Source organism: Mus caroli, chromosome 6 (assembly GCF_900094665.2).
Source record: "Mus caroli chromosome 6, CAROLI_EIJ_v1.1, whole genome shotgun sequence".
Taxonomy (NCBI): Eukaryota; Metazoa; Chordata; class Mammalia; order Rodentia; family Muridae; genus Mus; species Mus caroli.
In genome coordinates this window covers 122617243-122637582 of record NC_034575.1, presented here as the reverse complement: position 1 = coordinate 122637582, position 20340 = coordinate 122617243, and the positions used below count along the sequence as shown (strand labels likewise).

At 44.6% G+C, this 20340-nt stretch overlaps 2 protein-coding genes and 1 pseudogene across 6 annotated transcripts in view; 1 reads left to right on the top strand and 2 right to left on the bottom strand.

Annotated features, from left to right (window-relative positions):
* The window catches only part of C6H12orf4 (chromosome 6 C12orf4 homolog), a 36713-nt gene extending 33854 nt beyond the window's left edge, over positions 1-2859 (bottom strand). For 2 of the 4 annotated variants that reach the window (XR_003836963.1, XM_021164956.2), the window contains exons 1-2: positions 2800-2859; positions 373-567 (exon numbers count right to left, since the gene is read on the bottom strand). Coding sequence is in view for 3 of the 4 variants with exons in the window: in XM_021164956.2 (XP_021020615.1) it covers positions 373-550 (178 nt within the window). In the remaining variant the exon portion in view is untranslated. Of the gene's footprint in view, positions 1-372; positions 568-2515; positions 2775-2799 lie in introns of those variants that run through there. The other 2 variants (XM_029478880.1, XM_029478881.1) reach the window with 2 other exon arrangements.
* A 386-nt stretch (positions 2860-3245) lies between these two features.
* On the top strand, positions 3246-19319 carry Rad51ap1 (RAD51 associated protein 1). Of its 2 annotated transcripts, none has more exons than XM_021164960.1 (9): positions 3246-3339; positions 6826-6881; positions 7973-8108; positions 12661-12770; positions 14521-14607; positions 15044-15196; positions 16216-16374; positions 17663-17812; positions 18388-19319. In XM_021164960.1, the coding sequence occupies exons 1-9, from the start codon at positions 3323-3325 to the stop codon at positions 18531-18533; spliced, it is 1014 nt and encodes a 337-aa protein (XP_021020619.1). In that variant the 5' UTR covers positions 3246-3322; the 3' UTR covers positions 18534-19319. The 2 variants fall into 2 exon arrangements, with proteins under 2 accessions (XP_021020619.1, XP_021020618.1); XM_021164959.1 differs by having other exon boundaries at positions 15041-15196.
* On the bottom strand, positions 10189-11087 carry LOC110296448 (annotated as a pseudogene).
* Positions 19320-20340: the final 1021 nt, after the last annotated feature.

Here is a 20340-nt window from a genome sequence, read left to right as displayed (position 1 = left end):
AGTAGGTAGCACTCAGTGGCAGTGGGCAGCACTCACTGGCAGTGGGCAGCACTCACTGGCAGTGGGCAGCACTCACTGGCAGTGGGCAGCACTCACTGGCAGTGGGCAGCACTCACTGGCAGTGGGCAGCTCCGTGGCATGGGCGGTGCAAAGCAAGCTTTGAGCACCTTCAATCCACCATACAGCTGGCTTTGAATTAACATTTGGTCACTTGTGCCGAAAACCTCTTCAGGTTGCCATGTTCATCATGAGCCCGACACTCACTCAGTTGTGCAGACTCATGGGTCACATCCCAAGTTCAAAAATCTGTGCTCTACCAAGAAACATCTAACAATAGAGACTATGGAGAAACAAAAGGAGGTCCGTCCTCACCACTCTCTATGAAGCAGGGCAAGCTGTGCAGCAGCATCAGACGTCCATGCAGATGACTGGCATTCTCCTCCACGGGAAACCTGAGGGGCACTCTCAGCTCTAAGCGCTCACGTCCTACCTGGAACTTGTACACGAATTCCCTTTCCTTGTTGCAGAACCTTTCTCGGTTTTTCTTCATATTCTTCAGCGGGGTTTCTGTAGGATGAGCCAAAGAACCATGAGTCAAACGGCCACAGGACACCTCTAAAACACAGCCCATCCCTCAGAGACTGTACCCCACCCCGCCCCGCCCCCATGCGATGCTGAACCAACTACTCCAATCTTCATTTCCCGTCCATTTTATTAGAGAGGACGTCTCACTGTGCATCTTGGGATGACTTAGGACTATGTATCCCAGGATGAATTCAGACATTTGATTTTCCTGTCTCAGCACACCCCACCCCTAAGTGCTGATATTAAAGGTGTGCACCACCACAACCAGCCTATTATAGTGTTTCCTGCTTATTCCTGCACATTAATCTTCGTGACAAAAACCAAATGTTGCTTCTTCCTTTTTTAAAAATGAAAAGTTATTTTAAAGTTAATTTCAGAACAAGCAATATGCTCAAGAAGTACTTTTACTCCTAGGCAAGAATAACAAGTAGTTAATACAAGGGAAGGTACAGAGTGGGGGGCAAGAGGAAATGTTGGAGGAGGGGCGGGTTGGGGGTCTGTAAGTGTACAGCTAGCTTATGGAACTCATACAAGTGCCCAAACACAACGGAGACCCAGTGGTAGCTTGAAGATGTTTGACGTTGAAGGTCAGGAGATGTAACAGAAAAAGGATATGCGAACACAAGAAAGATCTCCAAGTAGGAAGCACGGGCACAGAAGAACAGACTGCACAGGATGCTGCCCAAGGCACCCTGAACACTACTCAGAGAAAAGAAAATGCAGTAAAGACAGTAGGAATCGAGGCCCCTTAGAGAGCTAGCCATCGGTCTATGTATACACACATATATGTACATATGTATGTATATATATATATATGAACTCCCAGGACAATAGAGATTCTTGTCATTGTTCTTGGTTGTCCATAAAAACTAGATGATAAACTCTGTTGTTAAAGACACTGCACAGCTCAATTGATGATATAAAAAAGCCAAGCTGGAACTCTGCTGGAAGCTTCCTCTTGGCTGGCTATCTTTTATGGTCCTTGAAGATACTTTGGAGGCTGCTATAAGAGAAATTTCATTACTGGGCCAACCCAGCTGGGGACTCTATGAACTCTGCTAACCTGCCAGGCAAGACGTGCCCATCTGGGCACTAGGGTACCGTTATGAGGGTATCCAATTTGCTCTGACTGGATTTGAGGTCAGCTCTATAGGAGCATACCCCTGCCTGGCACTATGATTCCTGTTGGAAACCCATAGCAAGGAAGATGATGGGCCCTGGGGGGGAGCATACATACTGTTGTTCAGTTAAATGGACTCTGTCAAGCCACCATGTCTATACCCACGACAAGTGCTACTCCCAGATTTAATCAGAGAATTGTCTCTTTCCAGTGAACAATAGTGAATGTAGAGACTCCGGGTGCCACAAGGTTCTGAGAACACGTGGTGGATGGGGACTCGGCCCTAAACAAGACATTTATACCACCTCTGTGAAGGTTCAAGGAACACTGCAGAATAGGAAGTGGAAAAATAGAGGAACCAGAACATAGAGAGGAAGACAAAATGCCACCTTCTGACAAGACGCTGACATTACAGTCGTTAACTCAAGGCAGTGTCAGAGGTCTGCATAAGATTAGCCCCATCAGCAGCCGAGGGAGGAGAGAAGACGACTCAGAATGTGTCATTAAGGAACTGTTTTCTATGGGCAGATTCGGGAAAAGGGAAGTTATTTTTCAGTTGTGTGCCCACGGGTGCCCCCACCAGGCTCCAATGAGTAGTTGCAATTAATAGTCTGGTCTAATTAAGATATAGGGTCACAAAAACAAACAAACAAAACAAAAAACCCAACGACATGAATCTAAAAAGGGGACTGGTGGAAATGCAGAGATTAGTAGGGATGGGCAAGTTAGTAGGGACAGGTGCGATATAAGGTGAGACAGTAATTAGAATACATTGTAACATGAAACAGAACAAAACCAATAAAAACACACGTTTTCATGTTACTCTTTGCTCCTGTGGTCTGTTGCTCTCAGGATACAATTCATCTTAATCCAGTTTACGTCTCCGAATTCTCTGGGTGTGCCTACACCCTGTCAGAGCAACATGCAAAACGACAAGCCTAGTTGTCCACAAACACTGAACTGGCAATGGCAAGCTGCACTCCAGCACTTTAGATGGCCCCTGGAAGACTCCTTCTGTTCTTTAAGTCTGTACCAGATACCGTCATTGGGTCCTCCACACTGAAGGGGCTTCTTCGCTGTGGGCTCGAACTCACCTCTTTCATCAGACACCAAAGCACACTTGGAGCTGTCAACGCAGAACTGCCCAAATAAGTCAGCTGACTTCTTGCTTTTTTTTTTTTTTTTCTTAACTGCCAATAGATCCACTTCGGCAGATTCGGAACTCATGTTTCTCTTTCCTCAAGCGCCAAGGAAAATACCTATCCAAGACCCCCTTTGTTCCAGTTATCTTTAAGTTAGTCATTCTAAATATTGGAGGCGTGTCGCTATTTTTATATTGTATTTTAGACTCGGTACCAAATCGCAATTGTGACGAAAGAGCAATATCAAAACAAAAGCTAAGTCTGAGCAGACAGGATCCGGGATGGCGTGCCCGGGCCACGGTGTGTGTGCGCAGGCGCCCTATCTTCAGCACGCAGGCGCCGCCTCTGGCAGGCGAGCGGTGATTGGCGGGCTGGCGCAGTGGGGCGTGGAGCGCGACGTCTGGTTTTCGGCGGGAATTGAAACCGCCACAGCTGCTCCCCAGCTCCAGAGCACTGCTGCTCTAGGCAGGGCACCATGGTGCGTCCTACCAGGTGAGTGGTTGGTGACGTCCCGCGGGGCAGGGAGGAAGGACAAGGGACGATGGGGGCCACTGTCATGCATGGTTGCGGGGGAGGACGAGATCCGACAGAGGGCAGCGCGATTGGGTGGGTGCTCGTCGCCAGTCTCCGGTGAGAGCCACCCGCTGCTCAGAGGAGCCCGCCTGGCATCTCGCTTTCCGCCCCTCGGCCTCCTTCTGCAGCCGTCGCCCGCTGAGTCACCCCACTCCAGAGGGACCTGGTAGGCTAGCGTTTGAGTCGCGCTTAACGCGACAGCGAGCGACCCTGTAAGTGGCTGTCATACGTTGAGCACTACAGCCCAGCGATACAGAAAAAGCAGGTGTGCCTATTCTGTGCCCCTCAAATCCCTAGGCAGAGAGGCCCATTTAACTTCCAGCTCAAGCCGTGGTGCCCTGTCACATGATCCCAGTTCCTATCTGCTTTCCTTTAGACTGTTGGAATCTCTCCGTGATCACAACCGGGATGCCAGGCAGGCCATCCATTTAGTAGAATGACTGAATATAGCTGAGACTATGGCCCAGTGGTCCAGTGATTGCCTAGCAGACGAGCGGCCCCAGCTTCAATCCCCAGCCCTGCAAAACCAAACAACAATAAACTTAGTGAATTCACTTAGGTCTGTATTGTACTAAGAGCTGGAGGCTACACTCTATTGGAAGAGGGGTGGGGAGAGATAAGGGGGGTAACAAAATAAACCCCACAATGTAACATAGGAGGAAGGAGAAACGCCTTACTTTAAATCATATGAACAAGTTACCTAGGCAAAATGTAAGGGGCATTCACATGAAATAGGAGCCAAGGCCCAAGATTCATCATGTTTGAGAAGCAGATTGAAGGTGTGGGATGAACAAGCATGTGGATGGATTGATGGATGGATTGAGGACTGAGTCAGATAGATTACAAAGCAGTTAGGGTTTTGTAGGCCTTAGGAATTTGAATTTTTCTTGAGACAGATGGGGAATCTGTATGGAGGGTCTGAGATATTCTCATTTCACTTTTATAAAGGCCACTGGCTGTTGGTTGACTCTGAGGGGGATGGAATGGCCAGAGTGAAGGGGGGGGGGGGACTGAGATGCTATCAGTTGTGTGTGACTTTGGCACTGTGTGTGTGTGGTGTGGAGATGGAGCAAGTAAGTTTAGGGTTTTTGTTTTTGTTTAAGATTTATTTATATGAGTACACTGTAGCTGTTTCCAAATACACCAGAAGGGGGCATCAGATGGTTGTGAGCCACCCTGTGGTTGCTGGGAATTGAACTCAGGACCCTTGGAAGAGTAGTCAGTGCTCTTAACCATTGAGCCATCTCTCCAGCTCAAGTTTAGGTACTTCTGACAAGTGGATATAGAGGAGAGAAAACAAAGAATCAAGGTTGACTGTCTCGATGGGCTGAGCTACGTCAAGGTGTTCTCTGTATTGACTGAGATGGGCCCCTTTGAGATAATGAGGTTTAGAAGGCAGGACTAGATTTCTCTTGCTTCCATGGTGAAATTGGAAGGGGACAGGCATGCAGATATTGAAGACATAATGCTGTTATTTGGGATAGTAGTAGTCACAGTGTTATCCACAGTCCCCTGAATCCTCAGAAGCCCCGTGAGATGACTGTGGTCTGGTTTTTGTTGTTATTTTGTGTGTGTGTGTGTGTGGGGGGGTGTTGTTTTGTAAATTATTGTGTGAATAAAAGGGGTGGGAATGGTGGTAGACATACATTGTCTTGATTCAGCAGATAACTGTGGGGTCCTTTCTCTTCTTTCCACCTTTCATGGATCCTAGGAGTCACAGGAGGTTGTCAGGGTTGCACAGCAGGTGACTTTGGCCACTGCATCTCACTAGCTCATTACTTGTGTTACAGTAAAGCCAAACCAGTTGTTGTCTTCACTCTTCTGTCATTTACACTGAATGGGGATGGGACTGTTGGCACAAACTGAGGCTGTGGTGGTTGTAGTCCTTGCAGTTTCTATTGCCACATACTCATATATGTTAAAAACAGAAGCACTTGTGGGCTGGCTCAATAGTTAAAAGAGTGCCTGGTGTTCTTCCATAAGATCCAAGTTCCGTTCCCAACCACATCAGACAGTTTCTAGCTCTTGCAGCTCCTTCCAGCTCCGGGGGCCCCAGTGTCCTCCCCTAGCCTTTGCAGATACTGTCTGTACTTGTGTGCACATACCCAAGTTTTTAAAGACCTTTTTAAAAGTAATGGTTTCCTGCATATCTCACCCTAGTGAGCCTCTAAAATACGATATATGTAGTTTGTGTTTAATGAATCGATAAGAATCCATGTCTGTTACAACTCAACCTGAGATATACTGGTCTTTTTAGTAGGCTTTTGGCTTTGTTTACTAATTTTTTAATCCCACAACTTCTTAAGATGCTTTCATATTTTATGTAGCTGTCAAATTCTTAAACTCTGGCGAGTTGGAGAGTAACAAGAACAGCTTCCCATTTAAAATGCTCTCTCAGGGAAACACAGGTCTGGACCATGATCTGGACAGTGGACAAGCCGCTTTCACAGAACTCCCATTTTTGCTTGAAAGAACGGGCTTGTAAGCTTGGGGGCACGTAATAGATGACAGAAGGGAAGGCGGGGCAACCTTACGTTGCTCTCCCAGAGGAAGGAGAGTAACCTTTGTACACTGAGCATCCTTTTCTTCTGCCCACTTAGTTCCTACAAAGATGTAGGGACAGACTATTATTGTAAAGTGTACATTCCATTAAGAAAGCATTATTTGGTATTGTAGAGGGATTTTTAAAGTTTTTTTTGTTTGGTTTTGGTCTTAGGTGTCAGAGTCTGTGTGGGTATATGCATGTGAGTGCAATGTCTGAGGAAGCTTGAAGATTTTTAATCCTCCTGGAGCTGGAGTTACAGGGGGTTGTGGGCTGCCTAGCATGGGTGCTGGGAACTGGATTCAGGTCCTCTGAAAGAACAGTGCGTACTCTTAACCAGTGAGCCATAGCTCTGCTCTGATAGAATTTTTAAAATATGGTTAAAACTTGAGCCAGGCATGGTGGCACACACCTTTAATCCCAGCACTTGGGAGGCAGAGGCAGGCAGATTTCTGAGTTCGAGGCCAGCCTGGTCTACAAAGTGAGTTCAAGGACAGCCNGGGNTATANNGANAAACCCTGTNTTGGAAAAAAAAAAAAAAAAAAAAAAAAAACCTGAACAGGCACTTTCTAATGTAAGCAAAGAACAGCACACAGTTTATAAATACCCAGTCACCACTGAACAGAATACAAAGTTTAATTGCTAATATTTGTTTTCTTCTTGCTTTGGGGGTTTCTCTTCCCATTATGTGTATCAGGTATGGGTTTGGCTTTTCAGTTAATGCCAAGTTCTTGGCTTTGGATTGAAGTTCTTTAGAGAGACTCCAAACACATTTTCCTTTTTTTCAAGATTATTAATAACTTTAAGGTGAAGGTAAAAAAATTAATATTTTCAGTAATGAAAAATTTCTGTCTTGTTCATAGAAATAGAAAACCAATCAATTATTCACAGTTTGAAGATTCTGGCAATGACTCTGATGGTAAGTAGAGCTTTTTACTTTTCTTTAATAAACTGAGAAATGTATTTCCTCAGAGTTAGATATGGAAAAAATGAAACCCTGGAAGCTTAGCTTAAGCGTTGTTGTACGGGTTATATGTTTGCTTTGTTGGTAGACCTTTGATCCATGTTTGAGAAGCATTGCATTAGGTTACACCGCACGCGGTGAAGTAGGAGCTCTTTCCTCTGCATGTGTGTGTGTGTTGGGGGGAGGGTGTTCGCTGGGACGCAGACCTCACACATGCTGTATAAATACTCCACCACTGAGCTACAGGCTCATTCTAGATGTCTTAACATTTCCTTCCCAGACCTCCAAAGTTTCCTTTACGTCAAATGCTTTAGCAGTTCCTCAGTTCAGAGAAGCCTCTTTTACCCTGTGTCTACAACTTGAGAAAAAACTAGTTTGGCAGATAGGTTGTTGCTTTATTGCTGTCAAGGGTATGTGACAGGTACTTCTAGACTGCCAGTTGTGTTCATGGTCCTGGGTAGGGTGGAATGTGCAGAAAATTATGTTATATTTCTGATTTGGGATGCGTGAAGGAAACAGTCACACATTCTTTTAAAAGTCCATGATCAGTAGTAGTACATGTGTCCTAAAAGTGGTAGTGCGTGTGGTCTTTGAATATCCCTAGAAGAGCCACAGGACTTCTGAGGATTATAAGACAGAAAAACCCAAGAAAAGCAGCAGTGCCATGGTGGTGCTTCCTGTTTTCCTAGACTTGGTTGTTCACTGGTGATGTGCCTTTGCAAACATGCTGGGCCACACTGTGAAATTTAGTTAAAGATCATTCCTTCCACTTAGTAGGGTAAAATTTTACAAATTTCCTGATGGTTCTATGGTTTTTTTAACTAATTGTTAGGTCTGACTTTTATCTACTGTCATAACGTACCTTTGTAGTTTTCAGTTAGTTGGGTTTTGGTAGGTTGATGTTCTTAAGTAGACCCGTGTTCATCATCAGCAAGACAAATTGTCTTTGGGTATAGGAATTAAACTTGATTATATAGAGAATGTGCATATACTGTGATTAAGCTGCCAAGAAAAATAATTCTGCTTTTTCATTTATACAAAAATAGATGATTTCATTTCTACATCCACACCTGTAAACAAGTCAAAAACTGTGCCAAAGGTATTAAAGCAAGACAAACCAAAACCTAACTTGAAGAATCTCCAAAAAGAAGAGGTCTTACCAACAGAACCCCCTAAAAAAAGGTGAGAGGTAAGACCCCAAAAACATGTGGCGTCAGATTTGTTCATTTAAAAACTCCACCGCTTCAGAATCTCAGTTCAGTGAGGGTTTGAGCTGACGGTGAGTGCTGTCTGGAGCACGGGGAGGTGCCATCAAGTGCTTTCTGACTTTCTGCCTTGGGAAATAAATTCACATACATAAAAACAAACAAACAAAAAATCTGTTTAAATAGTCATGCTCCTGACTCTGCACCTCTTCCTGCTGCTTCTGATCTCACAAAGCCACTTTGTTAAAAGGCTGGGCAAGTCTAAGGGCATTTTAAAATATTTGTAAACAGTCATTTGGTACCAAGAGGGAGAAGGCAATCCCCAAGAGACCCGAAAACTGTAGTCCAGAAAGGATGTTGGTGGGGTGGGTCCTCTGAAAAGTGTGTCAGCACTGAGAGACATAGCATGTCAAGCTGTGTACTGGGTTCTGGTTCTGAGTGTCATGGATGGGATTATATATATAAGACAAGCGCAGCTCCAGCGCGTGAGTGGGGAACATTGTTTGCAGATACAGCTTAAGTAACGTGCATCAAAGTATGTAAAGAGCACGTACGCTCTACAGTAAGAGACTGACGTCTAATTTCAGTGTACAGAATATCACAATAAGTGTTTTTCCAAAAGTACTGTTGTAGCTTGTCAAAAAAAAAGACCATCACTCACAAAGACCACAGAGACCGCCATCATTGCAAAATGCCTGAGGATTTTACTTATCCAACACGTTGGGGAACCCCTCTCAGCACCCGGGCCAGAGGAGAGACCCAGAACAAAGAAAGAACACACTTTGGATACCTTTGTAAGGCCCATATATAGGCACCAGGGTAGTTTGGCTTATTTTAATTGGTGTAGCCAATAACCTTTTTAGACATTAGTTGGTTTGTATAGTGTGACTCTCAGTTTGTCTGTCCTTGAGGTTTTTAGTGTGAGGTGGGGGAGGGGAATGGTTAATCTTGTTTTGGAAGCTTAGTAATTTTGACCGTTAAAACTATGTTTCTATATTTGTTTAGTCAGCCAGCTTTTTTTTTTTTTTTTCTGGCTCTGTACTTGGTCTGCTAGTACAGTTTCGAAAGTTCTTTTGAAGGGGAAAGATACTGGGTAGTCTTGAATTTATTTTGGATATTACAGTACAAAAGTAATCATCAAACACATAAAAAAGATGCCCAGCATGGTTCACTGTCAGGGAAACCCAAGTGGAAGCCACGGTGTGATAACTCTTGTTACCTGCTAATCACTTCTCAACTATGTGATTTTAATACATGTTAATGAAAATGTGGCAAAACTGGAACCGTCAGACGTTGCTGGTGGGGTTGGGAAATAGAGAACAGATTAGCAGTCTTCACAGTGTTAAACAGGACTGTCCTGTCTGGGACGAAGATAGTACCCAAGGAAACGGAAGACACCGCCGCTTCATGTCAGTGTTTATAGCACTGTGGTAGTATTAAAAACAGGAAAGCAACTGGATGTCTGTCAGCCAACAGTTGGATAAATAAAATGTGTTCTCTGTCATGGACTGTTAACCCACAAAAAGTGAACTCCAGATGCATGCTGTAATGTGAGTGAGCCAGGGAAAGTCATTCTGTTTTCAGACACAAAGCCGCATACTATACATTCCATTTGTATGAAGTGTCCAGAGTAAACTGGTCCATGCCAACAGAAAGTGGATTGCTGGTTGTTTGGGACTGAGAGAAGGGTGATGATGTCCTTGGTAGGGTTTCTCTTGCCGTGGCAAAACACCATGGCCATAAGCATCATGGGGAGGAAAGAATTTCAGCTTACAGTTACACAGCATGGTCCGTCACTGAAAGAAGTCAGGACAGAGCCTGAAGGCAGGAGCTGATGCAGAGTTCTAGAGGATGCTGCTTAGTGGCTGGCTCTTCAGGAGCTGCTCAGCCTGCTTGCCTGCTTGCTTTTCCTTCCTTCCTTCCTTCCTTCCTTTCTTTCTCTTTGTTTCTTTCTTAAATGTAAACAATTCTATTCTGGGGACAGCACCCCATTTTTGGCTGCTCCAACAGTGGGGAAATGAAGGGACATCTGGAACGCATGAGTAGACACGAATACATCAGTCCTTTTCATCCTCTGAGGCCTGGGGGACTGGGGCCTGAGCAGGGCTTGTCTGCTGGATAGAAACAATGCCACTGAGCAAAACCCACCATGGCTGCCAGTACAGAGAGAATCTGAGTCCGGCACCAGTGTGGCTCCTCCTCGGTCTCAGGGCCTGCTGGTGTCAGGCGTGGAGGTGGCACCTCAGCTCTATCCCAGGGAAAGTAGAGTTGAGGATGTGGATACAGTGGACACAGGTTCTGCAGCCCCAAAGGTGGACCTGCAGCTTCCCACTGAGCAGCAGAACCAAATGGCTAAAAACAAAGGCATCAAGGGAGGCAGGGGCATCTCTAAAGAAGAACTTCTGAGAGCCCAGACGCTGAGAGAGAAGGGTTAGGCACTCCGGAGCCTCTTGATACAGCTCTTTTTCTAGTTCCTCCTCGCTCTCTGATTTGTGCTCACCACACAGCAGCTGCAGGTACTCCATGTACTGGCGTTGCATGTGGCCAGGCAGGAAGAAGTTGAGGGGAAAGGGCGTATAGCCTCTGCATACCACTTTCGGGTCACTTCCACATAGTTCTTGGATTAGCACAGGAAGTAGCTTCTCCTCCAGCAGAGACATGAAGGCTCGGGTATCTGTTCCCTGTCAGCTGACAGGTCATAGCCAGCATTAGACCTCTCTTCACAAAGATGGGTGATGATCTTGTATTGCTCTGTGATGACTTCTCCATTACTGGCTCGAAGAGTGGGCAGAGTTCCTGAAGGGCTCTGCCAAGGATTGCTGATCTTGTGTACCTTCAGTGGAGCACCTGTAAATCTGGTATAGTTCGGCATGGCCAGACTATCCTGGTCCACCGACTGCAGTCCCCAGCCCCCTGACCAGCAGAATAGCTCCACAGGTGCTGCCATCTTGCACACTCTCTCAGCCTGCTTTCTTATAGTACCCAGAGTCACCACCCCATGAATGACCCACACACAGTGAGCTGGCCCTCCCACTTCAATCACAAAGATGCGTCGGAGGCTTATTCACAAGTCAATCTGTTGGGAGCATTTTCTCAATGGAGGCTCCCTCTCCCAACAGTGACTCTAGCATGTGTCAAATTGATAAAAACCCAGCAAGCACAGGGTAATCAGGAGTGGCTGCTGATGGATATGGCTAAGGAAGTGCTCTAAAACTAGATAGTGGTGGCGCACGCCTTTAATCCCAGCACTCGGGAGGCAGAGGCAGGCGGATTTTCTGAGTTCGAGGAAAGTCAGGGCTACAGAGTGAGTTCCAGGACAGCCAGGGCTACATAGAGAAACCCTGTCTCAAGAAACCAAAAAAAAAAAAAAAAAAAAAAACTAGATAGTGGTGATATCAAGTATTAAGATAGTCTGGAGATACTGAAAGCTGCTGAAATCTAAAAGGATGGAATTTGTGGGGCTGTGGACATAGCTTTAATGGTGGAGGGTTTGCCTTGTGTTCAAGAATTCTGGAACACCAGAAGTTGGCAGTTATGCTTTGCTGCATACATAGTGAGTTTTGAGGACATCTTAGGTACTTGATGCCCTATCTCAAGGAGAAGAGGAAGTTGGGAATTATTTTATAATACATGAATTCTATCTCAATAAGGTTTTATACATGTATAGAGTTATTGAGACCATATTTATCCCCACCAGTAAAACTTACTTTAAAAATAAGTTCTTAAAGGTACATTTCAGTTTCTCCCCTTGTGTCATTTTTCCTCATCTATCTTTGCGGTTTTCCTGTTATAATAATTACAGCTATTGGTCCACTTGAGCAGGCAAGCATTACCGTCTGCTTGTTATGGGCTCATTGCTGGTATGGCTTTCCCCACCTCCCTCCTTACCCGGTTCACCTTGAAGAATCCTTGAGATTACTTTTTTTTTTTTTTTTTTTTTTTTTTTTTTTTGGCTTTTCGAGACAGGGTTTCTGTCCTGGAACTCACTCTGTAGACCAGGCTGGCCTCGAACTCAGAAATCCACCTGCCTCTGCCTCCCGAGTGCAGGGATTAAAGGCGTGCACTACCACGCCTGGCTCGAGGATACTTGGAATATACTAATATTCCAACCGGGATGGTGTCTTTACACAGTATGTAGTAAAATCTTTGTGAAAATCTAAATTCAGAGGTACAGAGCTAAAAATACATTTCTTGTAAGAGTTATATCTGCCCCAGCAGTGGATACGACTGAGATCTCTAGGTGGGAGTGATGTTTGAGCTGAGTCTAAAGGAAAAGGACAGTTACTAGGGTAGCAGCTAGCAGCGGGGCAGGCTTTACACCTGCCACATGTTACACGTAGAGGACACCACCTCCCTGCACTTTACGAATCTCAGCCACTTAAGGATGCATGCTTTAGGAACATTTTTGGAAGGAAGCTGCTCTTAAATACTAATGCAGAAAAAAATCTGAAAGTTTGCTCTTTAGTGTTAATGGTATTGCTGCACTAATTGTAATTAACACCCCATTGTTATTCACACATTTATTTCAGGGTGGCTTTAGATGACAAGGTCTTCCAAAGAGGTCTAGAAGTTGCCCTGGCTTTATCTGTGAAGGAACTTCCAACACTCACCAACCAAGTGAAGAAGTCCAAAGAGAAAAGTAAGTCTATTTCCTGTGTATTTATCTTTAAAAGTGTCTTACTGTTTTGTAATAATGTTTAAGATAGGCCCTCACAGAGGAAAGAATACAACTTAATATATAAGAAGAGCACTTGGCAGTGGGCATCCCTGGATTCAGTTCTTTATGCAGCTGTATCAGTGTCCACACATAGCACCTCTGTGCTTCATACATAAAGGAGCCTAGGATTTACCCTGAGCAGCGGACTGCTGGACAATATAATGTCGCTCTGTGGTAAGAGTCCAGTTTTTTTTTTGTTTTTGTTTTTGTTTTTGTTTTTTTTCAAGACAGGGTTTCTCTGTATAGCCCTGGCTGTCCTAGAACTCACTCTGTAGACCAGGCTGGCCTTGAACTCAGAAATCTGCCTGCCTCTGCCTCCCAAGTGCTGGGATTAAAGGCGAAGAGTCCAGTCTTCCTAAAATGATCTGTACAATCCTGACAGTTCACTTCCTTGCCCATTAAATCCTGGTTCTTGAACATGTCCTAACAGCAATAATATGTGAGATCTATTAAGACTGGAGGTACTAGCCGGGCCTGGTGGCTCACGCCTTTAATCCCCAGCACTTGGGAGGCAGACACAGATGGATCTCTGAATTGGAGGCCAGCCTGGTCTACAGATTTGAGTTCCAGGACAGCCAGGGCTACACAGTAAGACTCAGTCTTGTAACGCAAACAACAAAAAGGATTAGAGGGACTAGCCTTCATAGAAGCTCAGACTTCAGGGTGTGACTCTGACTTCTAGGTTTCTCTGTGATTTTTTTTTTTCTTTTCTTCTTTCTTTCTTTTTTTTTTTTTTACTGTAACCTTGTACATGTGATGGTATGAATGAGGCTTTTACTTTTTAAGTTAGTTTAACCTCTTTAAAAATAAACCATTTTGATTAGGAAGGCTATTAACCAGAAAATCAGAAATTTCATGAGTGCTGTCATACATTGTATCTAAAATAAAAACAATTCATCACAGAAGATACTGAATCCTATAGCAGGAGTTTCTCTTGGAAATGGTGCTTCTCGCTGGGTAACGCTCTTCATAACACAGGGACTTAACGTTGTCAGTAGCATTATTTAAAAGTTTCCTCAGTGCTCGACATTGGTTGCGTCTTGTTTTACAGTGAGTGAAATCCAAGGCCGCACACCTACCATACAAATATTCCAGCCGTTTATCATTTTTAGGATGTAACGATTGGAAAGCATGTGTATCAGCTGCTGTAATTAAAGAAGATAGTTTATTTTGTCTTGTGGTTCCAGAGAGTTCCAGTGAGCCTATAAAGGCAGGGGACCATTCAGGGAGGAAAAAGAGCAGACTAGAAGGGACTGAGCCTAAACTAGGCTAGTGACTTACTGCCTTCAGCAGGGCTCCACGTCCCAATAGTGCTCAAATATGTGGGCTTACAGGGACAGTCAAGCCACTACAGAGCTTAAGTTAGTATGACTGGATTTGTCCACACAGAGTGACATTATTTACTTATTATCTTTAAATTATAGATCAGGGAATTAAATCTAGAGAAGATGAGCAAGTTTACGTCTGGAGTCTGTGAACCTGAGTCATTTTAGAGCTCACACTCAGAATACGTGCTAGCTCCTCCAGGTGAAACCACTGGGCTGGAATGAGTTTGAGATGGTTTGTTCCAGTCTGTGTGTTAATACATGTTAGTATGTTTCAATGATCGCCTTCCTGCTTTTAGACAATGGCTGGTTAGGATGCATCTGAAGTCCTTTCCTTCCTGTGTTAGGCACTGACAAACAAGGCAAAAGGGAAACAGAAAAAACGGATAAACCTCCTCGTGTCTCTAACTGCAGTGTAGCCAGTGATGATGTAGGTAAGTGTTGATATTAATAACAGTTTTCATCATAGTGCTACTTTTCTGACTTAAGCTTTTATACTCATAGCTAGAACCGTCTTCCTAGGATAAGGCTCTCTCTCGTCTCCTGGCCTTTGTTTCTTTACGCTTCAGTTTTGTTCTCTGACTGAGGGCCTGCTTTCTTCCACACTAGGCAGTCATGACTACTCAAGCCCTTCACTCCACAGTAGGTGCCCACTTAAGAGAGGGTTGCATCTTCCCAGGAACATCTGGAAAATTCTTTGGCAATGACTCATTGGGGTCTCAGAGTTACCCTTAAAACCAGAGTCTGTTCCTGGGAGACTAATGGACTCTGTCCCAGCATGGCCTGGCAGTGTGTTACTAGGCGCAAAGGAGGGCAGCAGAGGTCCTAGAGTCTGCCTGGAGTTCTCAGCGGTGTTCCTGTCTCCAGAAGATTTGGACAAGATCACAGAGGAGGGGGACGCCGCGAGTATTGAAGGGGAGAGAAAATCACCATCTCAAGCCAAGGCTCCGAGGAGGAGGACGGTACCTTCACAAGGCAGCGGTGGCAGCAGTGCTAATGACGCTGAGTCGGAGAGCGCGACTGGTGAGTTGTATCCCGCTTCAAGTTAATTCTACGGGAATTCAGTAAAAACTTCTTGGAGACCAGGATGCATACAAGGCACTGTACTGAGCCTTTGAAGAACTCATAGAACACTTAAATTGAATTTGACCACATAGAGAGAAGCTGTCTAGGGGTAACCTTTAAGCCATAGCTGGACAAACAGCATTAGGAAAACAAAAAGAATGAAGTCACATTTCTGACTGAGGGAAAGGTGTGAGCACTGAAACAGACTAGCACATGCAAGAACTTAGGGAAGTTAAGACTGGAGAGCCAGGCTGGGTTGTCACTAGCCATGCAACAACTCTTGACCTGTTCCAACAGGCCTCAGCTTTTTATATAACTAGTAGAAACATATGAAGTATTTTGAGTTGAAAGTAATATGAAACTATTTTATTATCAGTTGTTTTCAGACTTAATAGAAATGAGGGCAAAGGGAAAATACAGCAACCTTGACAAAATTGTGTTAAAAATTTAAAAGAATAAGTCTGTACATTAATACCAATCAGATACAGTGTTTTAGATTTTATCATGCTGTCAGCAAATAACAGATCTGCTCACTCACTGAAATATTTGATGTTTATGATGTATATTATAGTCTAGGCACTAGGGAGATAGTAATGAGAAAACAGCTCAGATTCTAATGAGGGTGGGTCACAGATAGTAAACACATATGTAATGTTTTTAGAGTGATGGGTGTACAAACTGAAGGGCCTCGGGTAGCTCAGCAGAACTTGTCCACAAAGTGTGGATTCCAGGGTTTGAGCTCTCGGACAAGAAAGTAAACCCATGGAGGAGGAGGAAGTGTGACGGTTATAAAAGGCTGCTGGGGATGACGGGGAGGTGTTAGGTCAGGAGAGGCTGACATTTGAGGCCAGAAACAGTGCTTTCATGGAGGCAAGAGCATCCTTAGTGCACTGAGTGACAGTGGGGGCCATGGCAGATGGCATAACAGAAGTTTCACGTTTTAGAACCAAGACACAATGTGTAATTTTCTGTTTTAGGTGAAGGTTCAGAAAGTGATCCTGATTTTGATGAGAGTGAAGAAAGTGATGAAGACTTTGGTGTGAGAAGAAGTAAAGAAACAAAGAAGAAAACAGTGCAGAAGAAACCTGCAGGGGAAAAGGAGGAAAGGAAATCAAAACCCAAATGTGAGGCATCAGGTGAGCCTGCTCCGAAACCCATTGTTCTGTAGGGGCTGGGTTGGTTGGGTTTCCAGATCTTTGCCTGTGCCCTCTAACATTTTGCGAATGCACATCTCTAGTTAAAAGGAATTGTGGCTAGGGAGAAAAGCTTAGAACACTGAGCCCTGGTAGCCATAAGAAGACTGGGTATGAACCCTCCACCTCCGTTAGCATGTAGCCCTCCTTTTAAACACACTGCGCCTGTGTCTTATCATCAGAACTCCTACCTTCACATCATCATCTCAGGATATGCTAGAATTTGTACCCATCACCGAGGGCCCAGAGCTTAATCCCAGGTTGTCCCATTGAGAGGCTGGACCATGTTGTCTGGATGTTCAGACGGTGAGGCCTGAGTGAGCTTAAGTCCTTGCTTTCCTTCATGACCTAATCTCTGTTTTGAGGACCCAGTTGTAGCATACTTAGTGTCAGTTTTACAGTGAGAATTTGTGACAACTTGGACATGGAACACCTGTTTCTTGTGTTCAAAAGTTAGACTGTTTTTGCACCTGTATTGTATAATAGATTACCAAAAATGCAAATTTATTAACAAAATTTGTTTTATTTATTCATAACCATTTTGGGCCTTTGTTAATCCTCCTGCCTCAGCCTTCTAGCAGATGTCTTATCACCATAACCCAGAAAGAAGGTTTTAACGTGCATGTCACTCCTGAGAAAACAGATCTGTGAACAGCCAGGCTCGTTTCCATGGCCTGTGAGAACATGGCAGTGCCCTGATCATCCTCCCCTTTCCCACCCTTCACATCCCCGCTCCATCCAGATTAAACAGGACAGGAGCTTGTGCATGCTCTACTCTCTGTGCCACTCTCTGAACACCTCCACTCACCTTTCCCCTCAGCCAGGATTTGGCTCAGCCCGTGATCTCCCTCTACACCTCCTAAACATGCTGGAGATTCCAAGGTCCCTTCCTACTGTGCATTCCTGGAGTCTCAGCACAGTGCAGTAGACACAGCTCTACTCACTGAAGAGAAGTGCAGGGCAGGGAGTTTCTGGAGAACAGGATGCCCACATCGTGTGTTCTCTATAACCCTAGGGTCCTCTATAGGAGTATCCCTGGCATACACAGAAGAGGCATTATTTGTAAAGTGGCTACAAGTATGACCTTAGATGTCAAACGTAGTTTCTAATCTGGGTTCCAACAGTAGCTGTCAGACCACAGGCAAATTGCTTCACCTCTCTGCTCTCTAATCATTTTAGACTTGAACATTATCTTCCTGCATGACAATTGTTTTTATGTGTTTCAAATAAGTGACTTCAGTAGACCCAGCTCCAGCTGCCATCAAGTCAGGATCTCCATCTTTACCCCAGGCAGTTGGTCTAGCTTCTGAGGCCACTAGGAAACCAGCAATAATGTGCAGCCCTTCAGCTGAAAGCAAGAGGCCCAAGTGGGTCCCCCCAGGTATGGTAATGTGCTATCAAGGTCACCAACTTAGGAAGATATCACAGGAGTTATGTGTGAGCAGGTCCCGTATTATTTCAAATTCTTCCAAATTAGTATTTTAGTGTTTCAGTTTATTATCTTGCCATTTCCTTATCAGGCATTTGTTCTCATTGCTAGAAATAAAACTGCAGTAAATGGAGACATTCTTACTTCAAAAATCTATGGACACAACCATGACTATCATAGAGTCAAGAGTATTAACAATTTTGTTTGCTTGGATTTTTTGGCAACAAGGTTTGGCCCTAAGACCTAATGGCCTCCTCAGTTTAAGAGAGCGCCGAGGCCTGAGCCATGAAACATGTAACATGTAACGCAAATCCCTTGGCAAGTTTGTCTTTGTCTTTATATGTGTGTTTTGCTTCACAGCCAGAAAAGTTGAAGACTTTGAAGGTGTCGAAGTTGGGGGTTTCAGATTAGGATGCCTGTGCTTTTCCTGATTGTCAGTGTGGGTCTTTCTTCTGATCTGTTACAGCTCATGATGGGCTCTGTAGAGCCGGACCTAACCCTTTGTTTGCCTTTGGTTTCTCCTGCAGCTGCCTCTGGGAGCAGGAACTCTAGCAGCAATGCATTGGCAGGAACACCTGCCAGGTCCCCCAGTCAGAGCCTGCGTCTGGGCCTCTCCCGATTAGCGCCAGTTAAGCGTTTGCATCCAAGTGCCACAAGCAGCCAAGTGCGGTAGCAGGAAAGGACCACTGGGACCCTTGGGACTGCAAGCAGGGTTGTCATATTCAGCTTCCACATAAAAGAACCTTTAATGGGTCACATGAAGGACCATGTCTGTGTGTGATTCTGGTCTCATCAAAGCCTTTCTGTCCTTCAGCAGAGGGTTCTGGGACCTCTCCTTGTGCCACTCCTGAAGAGTGTGTTGTGTTTTCTTATGTTCATAAGCCACTGTCACTCGGGCTCTGCGGCACATCTGTAATCACATGTCTCCCAGCTCTGTCTGGCATGGGAGCATCCTGGGTTCCTTCAGGAGGCATTGCTGAAATCTTTCCCTTACTACATTTCTTCAGGTTTATTACAAGCTTGCTCTCTTTGTCCAGGTCTTTTTAGTAAGAATTCTGCTTTTGTACATATTAAAATGTTGACTCTACTGCAGCATGTGTTCCTACATGGGACAGGTGGTTAGTGTACAGCAGATAGAATCTCATAACACTGTATGAACTTTTCAAAACCTTTAATAAACATGAAAAGATTTCAAGTATGCTCATTGATACCATGTATCTACCTGTATGTCTACGTTTTGCTAAAATGAGTCTTCTGTGGTCAACATAAGCAGGGGAAGCAGTGTCTTCATCATTTGAGATGAAGCCCAAGGTTGAAAGCTGTCACCTCCACGCCCCTGTCACAGCTGATGCAGCTTCTCAGGAAGCTCTGGTTTACTGTCAATAAAAGCAACTATTTTTATGGTAAGAAATCAACTTGTTTCTGATCACTTTAATAAAGTCTAATATTTACTGTAAAATGTGCAATGCCTCGCCTAGTTCTCAGCTATGAGGCATCTGTGTTGCCGCGAGGACAAGCAGCTTTGATTTAAGTGACCATTGCTTTTGTACATCTTCTTACTCATTACACTGCTTACACTGTATTCTCCACCTTTCCTGCTCCACCGTCCTTAAAGCCCCAATCTTCAGTTAGCATTCTGTGTGATTTGGTTCTGATTTTTGAGACAGGGCTTCCTATGTAGCCCAGGCTGTCCTTGAACTTATGATCCTTCCTTCTGCCACGGCCTCCCTAGCGGTGGTGGGTGCTGTGACACCCACCTAGTTAACTGGTTTTGAGTTAATTTGTATGCTTTGAGCAATAACCATTGTTATAAATATTAAATACTCACTGGAGGGGCTTGGGTTTTATTATGATTCACATGATTTCTTTGTATTTATAAGGTCCCTCAGAAGCTGGCGAGAGATGGCTCAGTGCTTAAAGGCGCTTGCTGCTCTTGCAGAGAATGCAGGTTTGTTTTCCAGCACCCATATCAGATGGCTTAAAACTGCCTGGATCTCCACTTCAGCAGATCTAACACCCTCTTCTGGACTCTACGGGCACCTGCATTCCAGTGGTGCATATACGTATGTAATACATACTCAGACACACTAAATAAAAATTTGCCTCAAAGTGTGTTAAAACCGGCCGCAGTCTTACCTGTTCCTCACTCAGTCTTACCTACCCCAACAGTCATACCCTGAGAGCAGATTACTCCTTGACTCACTGTAGCTCTCTCGTGTTACACTTGCCACCGCATCATGCCTGTGCTTTGGTCTATCTGTATTCTGATGGACTGGTCCTTGATGCTACTCCTCACCCCCTTGTGTATCCATCCAAGGCGTTACTACACTGCATTCCCAAAATAAAAGCATGAACGGGCTATGGTGGCACACACCTTTAATCCTAGCAGAGGACGATGCTTCCCTACTAGCTCAAGGCCAGCTTGGTCTACACAGTTCCAAGCCAACCAGGGCTATGTAGTGAAACTTGTCTCAAACAAA